At 51.2% G+C, this 9,023-nt stretch overlaps 1 protein-coding gene across 1 annotated transcript in view; it reads right to left on the bottom strand.

Annotated features, from left to right (window-relative positions):
* Positions 1 to 624: 624 nt before the first annotated feature.
* Slc6a13 (solute carrier family 6 member 13) overlaps positions 625 to 9,023 on the bottom strand; it is a 37,666-nt gene continuing 29,267 nt past the window's right edge. The window contains exons 6-13 of the mRNA XM_021164036.2: positions 5,834 to 5,937; positions 4,871 to 4,995; positions 3,765 to 3,877; positions 3,361 to 3,498; positions 2,631 to 2,733; positions 2,213 to 2,313; positions 1,359 to 1,529; positions 625 to 1,052 (exon numbers count right to left, since the gene is read on the bottom strand). Coding sequence (XP_021019695.1) covers positions 930 to 1,052; positions 1,359 to 1,529; positions 2,213 to 2,313; positions 2,631 to 2,733; positions 3,361 to 3,498; positions 3,765 to 3,877; positions 4,871 to 4,995; positions 5,834 to 5,937 — 978 coding nt within the window. The 3' untranslated portion in view covers positions 625 to 929. The remainder of the gene's footprint in view (positions 1,053 to 1,358; positions 1,530 to 2,212; positions 2,314 to 2,630; positions 2,734 to 3,360; positions 3,499 to 3,764; positions 3,878 to 4,870; positions 4,996 to 5,833; positions 5,938 to 9,023) is intronic.

The following is a 9,023-nucleotide window of genomic DNA, read 5'->3' as shown; positions in this document are numbered from 1 at the left end:
CATATCTGAATCTCTTGCTAGGGAGAATAAGGCTGTCTGAGGAGTCCCTCTACTGGTAGAGTCTGGGCAGGACCTCTTCTGTAAGGCCCCTCTGGTCTGGCTGGCCACCCTCTCTCACCCTGCATCAACTCATCNCCCTCCATCAGCTCCTCCCCCTACATCAGCTGGACAGTGTTGACTAGCAGGGACACAGCAGGGGCCATGGGAACAGAAAGAAACTGCAGCTAGTCTGTCTTCTTTCTTTTTGTAACCAGGGCCTGATCCCTTTGTCCTTTCCTCCATCTCCCTTTTTTAATACCATGATGAGTTAGAGGAGAGGAGCACGGAACAGTGGTGGCAAGTGGGGGTGGGGATCATACAGAACCATACATGACACTCTAGGGAAGTGTGGAGAGAGGAGGGCCCCCTTCCTTCAATCCAAATGTGTGATGGAGGACAANGGCCTGGCCCCATCGCCTGGTCCCATCATCTGCCTTCCCTCCCACACCACAGCAACCACACCTGCTATGTGGCTCATAAGAACTTGGTAAGAGGTAGGGAGAGGCAAGACCCTAGAGCCACAATGTTATAATGAACAGGGGACAGGTATGAACAGAGGACAGAAACCAGGCATTTGGCAAGCAGTTGTGAGAGGAAGTTGGATTTAATGACATGGAAGGAAGAGGGCCCAGCAACAAGCCAGGCTTTTGCCTCCCCAGCCCTCCCTGGGCTTCCCAAGCTGCCTCAATGGGATGTTATTGATTCAGGCACGTCACAATGTGTGGACCACCCTGGAATAGGGGCGTCAAGATAGGAGGTACCCAGTTCAGAAGGTGAGTCCCAAATACCCCCTTTCATCTTTCTGCCCCACCACAGAGGGGTGTTTCCGCCCCTCTGCCTCTATAGCTGCCCCCACAGCCAGGCTCACAGGTGTGTCAAAGGCCCTGGCCCTAGCAGTTAGACTCTAGTTCTGTGAGCCTGAGAAGGGATGTCATCGGTGTCGCAGGAGCAGTTGGCTCTGGTTGGTTCTTCCGGGGCAGGTCTTCAGCCGGGCACACGAGCTGGCGAAGTCTCTGAAAGGACAGGTGTCATGGAAGGGATGGGTGTCTGGCAGCATCTCTCATTACAAATGTCTGTCTGCCTTCTCTGCTATATCCTGCTTCCAGTTGCCAACCCCATAGTCACAGCTTGGGTCTTGCAGTTATCCTGTGTCCCTTTTTAAGACTCCCAAATACACGTCCTCTGGATTTCTGGTACCCACACCAGGCTGGGTGGTCCCTTTGTACTCCAGCTTCTCACCCCCGCCCCACCCCACCCCCATCAATAGCAACCCACCTGCCATCCAGTGAGGTTCCCATCCCCCACTGCTTTCCTCCTACCTCTCTGAGTGGGCCCTTGAGAGTCCTCAGCTTGTAGATGCTCCAGGCAGGAATGCAGATCATGGAGGACAGAGCTAGGAGCCACCCCAGGGCATCCCCCCACCATGGGTACGTGTACTTCTTGTTGTAGGTCAGTGGCGTGTATTTGATCAGGGAGAACAGGAAGGTCGCCTGCAGTAAAACGGAAGAGGAAGAGGTTGGTGTTGGAGCCCATCGGCCACCCCACCCCCACAGCTGCCTGGTAGAGTTTGTTCTCCCAACATGCCGCTGGTGCTTTTCTAGGTCAGTCAGTCGCCAAGCTCCACCCACATTCTGCTCAAAATCCATTCCTGGGTAGCATGTCCAGGGTACACCCTCTGTCTCTCTCCTCAGTCGCTCTAGTAAGGACTTAATTGTGTGCCATCTCTCTCACCAAGAGTCCCAACGCTCTGAAACATCCTAGCTGGTCTGAGTATTTCACGTCTTGAGGCTNTCTGTCTGTAAAGTGGGTGTAAATCTCCCTCCCATGAGATNCTGAGATGGCACTAATATGGCCCNTGGGTCAGGCTCTCCAGGGACTGTCTTCTGTGCTCACAGGCAGGATTCTGAGCAGCCTAGCATTGTGCNCCAGTCCTGCCTAGGAAGTCAGCCTCACGNTGTACTATTGGTCAACTCCTCTGACTGTGACCGGAGCCTGGGCTAATCCCTCTGAGAAAGGGAAGGGAGGAATTCATCTTCCTCTCTCATCAAGTGAGAGGATGAAGGAAAAGCTAAGGTGATGTCCAAGGCCTAAGGAGCTGTGGGCCTTCACTCCACTGCACCCACAATCCCCCTCCACCCAGCACCCTGCTTTTACCCCTTGAGAGTTCTGTTACCAGGCACACAGCTGGCGTGAAAAAGAGCCAACAATATTTGATAAGAGGCCATGGCTTGTACCCAATCATATCCTCAATGTTGTCGTAGAAGCGGCCGGCTCCTGTCAGGGAGAAGGAAAAAGGACAGAAGACACGTTTCAGGCTGTGAGAGGGTGGGATGGGGCCAGACAGACTAGGATGGGTATGGACAAACAGACAAGGGGCACAGCTGCCTTTTGAAACCATGGACTCACTGGCACACACAACAGCAGGNTAGGGCAACACCGAGGCTGTTCAAAGCCTTCAGACAGAACAGGGGGTGGACTCTTTAGGTGTGACAGGAGAGGCATGTGTGAGCAGCAAACGGCTCACTTTGGTCTGAGAGTCCCGGCGTGGAAGAGTCACACTAGGCTCTGGGCCCAGGACAGAAGCCACTCACCATAAACCCAAGCCACACAGAGGGACTCAAAGATGGCCACGAAGAGAAGACACATGCCACTGGCTGCATAGTAGTCGAAGAGCTGAAACACGTACATGCCGCCCTGCGCGGGAGATGATTTTTTGGGAAGAAGCAAAAGGGCCAGTCCCTGTGACCCCTGTGACCCCCTATCACCCCTATCACCCTGCAGGCTCACAGAGGTGGTGAGGCTCACAAACAGTTCTGTAAGACAAGAGAGCTTTACGCTCTGAAGCCCTGAGCAGACTAAGGCAGAAAACCTTAGGCTGGGTTTTTGGGGGGTGGGGAGGTTGTTTTTATGTCTTGTTTTGGTTTTTGTTTGCTTGTTTTTAATCGGTGTTTTCTGATAGAAGATGGAGACCATCTGAGAGTTGGTATTGTTATTGTTGTCGCTGAGACTATTTAGGGTTAGACCCCAAAGCTCCAGACAGTATATGCAGTGTTTTTAAAAGGGATCAAGACACTCCCCACTGGGTATCTCAAGGGGTTGGGCTCTGTCACCTGTCTTCTCCAGTGTGACACTGACGGAAGACCACCCGTCCCCAAGGTGCCACTTTCCCTCTGAGGTCATTCCTGGGAAAGCACCAGAGATTCCTAGAGAGCGAGTCCCAGTGTCCCCAATCCCTTAGGCCTGTCTTGTGGTTCTTCCCAGACGGTGTCATTATCTGTTCGGCTGCTAACCCAGTCGCCATCTGGCCTCCCAGACTCTCACCTCTGTGAGCATGATGAGCCCGATGAAGAACGAGATGACAGACACAATAAGGATGAGGACCTCCCTCCGGTTCTTCTTACGGAACACCCGGGGATACATGTCCACCAACGCTGTCACCAGGCTTTCTACACACACAAACTGGATGAGAGGGTAAGAGAAAGTGGGGCCAAGAGAGCCCCCACAGCAAGCCCTGTCAGCCAGCTCCAGCTTCCTTCCTGCTAGCAGTTATCTTTGTATTTGGGTATGAGCTGACCCACCCTGAGAGCTCTCCTGGGTCCCTTGAAAGGCATCCACCTCTGACATCCACCCAGTCCCCGATGATTCAAGGTCTCATGGGGTAGAAACTCAACCATCGCCCTCTGCAACTATTCATCCCTCAGACTTGGAGTAACCGCCTCTGATACCTGGCTATCTAGTCCCAGGAGAACGACCATGAAGAAGAAACAGCAGGCCCACAACGGTGAGAAGGGTAACATCACCACAGCTCGAGGGTAAGCGATGAATGCCAGGCCAGGGCCTAGAGTGGGAGCAGAGGAGTACAGCCCTGAGCCTGAGTCAGCTCTGCAACCCCAGGGCCTCCCAGGATGGGGCCATAGAATAACAGCTGGAAGAAACTGTCTCCAAAGTTATCACCACCTGATAACTTGATCATCCTGACACAAGCCACCCAAGCTTCTACTTGGTTCCCAGTTTCCAAGACACCACCCACAGTACCACTGGCAAGAAGAGAACCTAGAGATGCTAGCAATGAAGAAACTTGGGTCTAACAAAGGCTCTGGACACCCAAGGGTGCTGCCTCAAAGCAGGGGTCTCAAGTTAAGAATGAGGTCCAGGAAAAGCAGGCCAAACAAATCCAAGCTGACCTGAAGGAAAGTAAGAGAATGGGGGGANGGTGTGGGGGGAGGGAGGCTGCTGAAAACCACAGCAGGGAAGGGCGGTGTTTTATGTGCTAACAACTGTAGTAAAGGATGCTCCTNCAAGGCTGCATTCGGTCTGGACCTGCAATTCACTCTGACGACCCAGAAGCCTTTTCTGTCCCCACAATGAGTGAATTAGAATTACTTTTAGAATCCACTGACCCATTTGCTGTTAAATAACTGCTCTTCAGCTGATTCAAGGGGCAAGAACAAATTCTCCTGCCAAAGCCTGGTTAAGCCATAGGAAGCTTCCTCTGAAAAGCTAAGAGTACCCTGTGACCGAGGACACAGTTCCCACACTAGGACAGCCAGGAGAGTATTAATATCCNTGTTACATGGTTTACACCACATGGTATAGGCCAGACACTCTCCATATAGCATGTGCCAGATACTGCTCCAATGCACTGTATAGAAAATGCTTAGGAGATTTTTTTATTATTATTATTATTTAGGAATGTTTGTACAGACCCATACAGTTAGGTTTCCCTAGTCTGAAAATCCGAAACACTCCAAAATTGGAAGCCTTTCCGTCGTNACCTCTGGATCCTGGTTGCCAAAAGNNCACCTGTCCTCAGCCTCCCCAGATCACTCACCTGATTCAGCAACCTCAGATATGGGCACACCCTGTTCCTGAGACATGAAGCCCAGGATGGAGAAGATAGCAAACCCGGCCATGAAGCTGGTGCTGCTGTTGAGGATGCAAAGGGCGATGCAGTCCCTGTGGGATGCAGATGGGAGAAGGAAGCATCCAGCAGGTCAGAAAAGAACTGCCAAGAGCCTGGGCTTCCTGGCCAGGAGCTAGCAGGAGCCCTGAGGAGCACAGCCTCTCCCACAGTTGCAGAAGCCAAGGGTGAAGTTCCCTGGCAGAATTTAGACTTTTCAACGTGCACCCCTCTTCCATCACGTTTAACGCCCGGACTAGTTCATATGTGGAATAACCATGGTGGTTCTGAAGGAAGGATGCAGTGTAGAAGGGAAACAGTAAACACTCCATCACTTCCAACCTGACACACTGTGGCTATACTTCTGNAGAAAGAGTCACTCTGGTATGAGCCCATGTGGTCTGGACATAGATAATCACAAATGACAAGTATGACATCTCGGTATGATCTTGAAATACACAGTAGAATCTTGGGTTGTATTTCAGATAACATTAAAAATGGCTTAAACTCTTGAGTATGAACCAGGTAAGTGAGAGAGGGAAGTCTGGGAGATAGGCTGGAGTAGTGAGGCGAAAATATGTAAGGGCGCATATCATTTGCCAGATACAGTCATCAAGACAGAGCCATCATTGCACGGCGTTCGCAATTAATTCCTGGCCTTGTTGGAATAGCTCTCTTGCACCTATGAACCTCTTAAGAAGCCAGGGAAGGTTGGGAACCCCCATGTGGTCCTCCAGCCAATCCCAGCCATCCAGCCTTTAGAAAAGCAATCCTCTGCCCACCCTCTATGACCTTTCCATACCCCTGGGGTATTGGGGTAGGATGCAGATGGATCGGGCGCATGAGCTAGTGCGGTCCACTCTGGTCTAGCTTGACAAGAGGCAGGAGAGTCACCTGTAGCAATTGTTGTGGTACTTGTTGTAGCTTCCCAGGGCCGTGAGGCACCCCAGACAGATGGCAAAGGAGAAGAAGATCTGGGTGCCTGCATCCATCCATACCTACGCAAAGGAAAGGAGGAAGCTGAACCGCACAAAAGGCCTTGTAAGTCTCCACGGGAGAATACAGACATGCCCCAGGCCCTGGCTAATGGTAGTGGCAAACCTGTCCCCACTGCTCACCTAGGTTCTCCACCTCGGTTCCCTAAATGGATTTTTTTTTTAGGGATGCCTCAAGACGGAACATACACTGGGCATTCAGAGAAAACTAACAGAGACTTGGAGGGGAGGATGTTCTCAACCTTGAGATGGGTATCAGTCTTTCAATCATGGCTGCAAAGTCCTTGGCTCTGCCTTGTGTCCTCCTACTGGCTTCATGGCAGTGCAGCCCATGGTGAAGGCATGGCAAGGAATGTGGTCCATACCGTAAAAGCCATTTCAAGCATGTAGCTTTGTTCCGCAGTACTCTGCGTCTTACAGGCAGAGAGAATAGTCCTTCTCTCACGGGGGTCCAGAGGATGAAGTGGGAAGCAAAAAATTCCCCCATCCTAACCTCAGTGTGGCGGTCACTGTTATCTCAGCTGCCTGACCTGGCCTTGCATGTTGTGGTTTAGATCTAACAGCTAGAATAATATCCCAATGAGAAAAACATCAAGGCTCAGGGTTAAGCCATTTGCAGGGTTGCAATAGATGGGCTCAGGAGGCTCCAACACTCTTACCTCCCACCGTTTCCTTCCACAGATAACCACCTCCAGTGCCCCCTCTGGCCCCACACAAGGTTCTCCAGCCTCTTCCTGCCCATCCCTAATTCCTTAAGCATAACCATTCCTGCCCTAACCTCCCTGCTCTAGCCACACCCCACCCTCTACTCTCTCTCTCTCTCTTCACTCTCAGACCTAGTCAAGTGCCCATCTTCCTCTACATCCTGGGAGTCTAGAGGAGCCAAGGCAGCTGACACCACAGAATCACTCCAGGTCCTCAGGCGGCATCCACAGCTGAGACTATGAATCCCAAAGGCTGGAGGAGAACCCAGAACTCGTACCTTTTTCAAAGCTCCCTGGTGAGCCAAGAGTCAACTATAGGATCACTGTCATATAGTCCTTGAGAGAAGACGGCAGAGGCAGACCAGTTACCCCTCCTCTTATCCAAGTTCTGTCTTCACAGGCAAGGGGACCAAACAGAAAGATGGCAGAGGACAGAGGAGAGTCTGAAGCCTTCTGTCCTCTGCTCACTGAGAACCCCTTCCAGATAAAAAAAAAAAAAAGCCAGCAACAGAACAAAACAGCAGAGGATGGGGAAGGGCCAGAGCTCCCCAGACAACAGCACGGGAGGTAGAAGACACCAGATAACCATGAGGGGAAAGTGCAACAGAGCAAAGTAAGGGCCCAAACCTTTAGGGGCAGCTGGGCAAGGAGAGGGCACAATTGAGACGGAGACCAGAGGACAGGTGAGGGTACTTTTGCAATCCAGAGTGATGTCGCCCATGTGTGGCTGTTCCTTTAAGATGGTCCACACCCTCTGCTCTCCCAAAGCTGTCCCAGCCATCTTAGGGAAGCACCATGGCCTCTCAAATGTAGAAGTTAGATCCTGGATCTTGCTCCCAGCCCCATGCTCCCAGAAATCAGACTCAGACTCAAAATATATTTACAAATACTTGGCCCTAAACTAGGCTCTTCTCTGACTAGATCCTAACTTATTATAATCCATTTGTTTTAACCTACATTCTGCCCCATGGCTGGTTACATGTGCTTGGGTATTATGTGTCCATCTCTTTACATCTTCCTGGGTGAATNGCCAGTGCCTGGCTNTCTCCCAGAATTCTTTCTNCCTCCCGAATGCCCCACCTTCTGTTCTACCCTTTCCTATAGGCCGTAGGCTNTTTAATTGACAGGTGATGCATCCATACAATACACAAGATATTCTCTCTATGCTCATTATCCATATTCTCCATAGAGTCCAGGCCACTTAAAGAGCAGAACCTGTTGAGCCTGGANAGAGAAGACATTCCTGTACTGGAGGTGAGAGGGCTGAGTTAATCAGGATGCCAGCTGCTTTCTCCCAAATAGGCCATTCAGGCCATGGCTGTGCACCCTGCAAACCTTGCTAGCCTTGAACTTTTGCTCCATGCCTCACAGTGCACTGTCCCTGTGTTACAACGGCAGCCCTGTGTGCCTACAGAGACCCTAGGATGGCCCTTAGGCAAGCAGTGGCTCCATCCTGTGACCCCACTTATTTGTGATCTTAGACTTGGGAAGAAATCTTCAGAGAAACCATGGCTTGGCTGTTTGCCTCACCTAGCAGGGGTTGGGGACAGGGGAGCGGAAAGGGCCACGTCAGGAGAGAGGTTAATGAGAACAGAGAAGCTGCCACAGGAGGGCCAACGGTCCTAGCTCAAGGGTCAGATGTGGCCTTTGACGGGAGCCCTCTGGCTGTGAGCTTGGCAGGCCTCGCTTTGTGCAGCTGCAGCCCATCAAGCCTGCTGGAGTTGGNGAGAGGGGGACTTCAGGAACTCGCAGAGCAAGCTATTCTGTTCCCCCACCACAGGCAGGCGACACACTGCAGGATCATTCCAGGCACCCTGGGTTTNAGAACAAAACTCTCATGTGTCTCCCACTGGGCCAGAAGATTGACCCAGAAAAAAAAGGAGTGTGAGAAACACTTGGTGGGGTGTGGGTACAAAGAGGTTTTGGGGGGAGACAGGCACTGAGGGACCTCAGCAGATCCAAGGCTGATGTCTTTCTCCTCCATGTTTGTGGATAAATGCCTCCTATTCTGAGAAGGGCAATGACTTACAGCAGAACAATCATAATCAGACAAATCAGGGCCCAGCCCCACCTCTAGTCATTCCTGGCTGCTTGACTCTACCTCTCTGAGCCATTCCATTCTCACAAGGAAAATCCATACAATGACAAATAAAATGATGTACGTGAAGTGCCTAATGCATAAATACATGCTAAGTCCCTACCCAGAGTAAGACAAAAGTAGACCTTAGAACTCAAATAATTCAGAGGCTTTCAGATGGCCCTGATGGTACATGTCTTGTAATCCCAGCACTGGGAGGCAGACACAGAAGGAACAAGAATTCAAGATCACTCTTAACTACAAAGCAAGTTCCAGACCATCTTGGACTCAGTCGTTTTTGTTTTTTT

Source organism: Mus caroli, chromosome 6 (assembly GCF_900094665.2).
Source record: "Mus caroli chromosome 6, CAROLI_EIJ_v1.1, whole genome shotgun sequence".
In the NCBI taxonomy this organism is placed as follows: domain Eukaryota; kingdom Metazoa; phylum Chordata; class Mammalia; order Rodentia; family Muridae; genus Mus; species Mus caroli.
The sequence above is the reverse complement of the archived record's forward strand: the minus strand, read 5'-3'. Positions and strand labels throughout refer to the sequence as shown.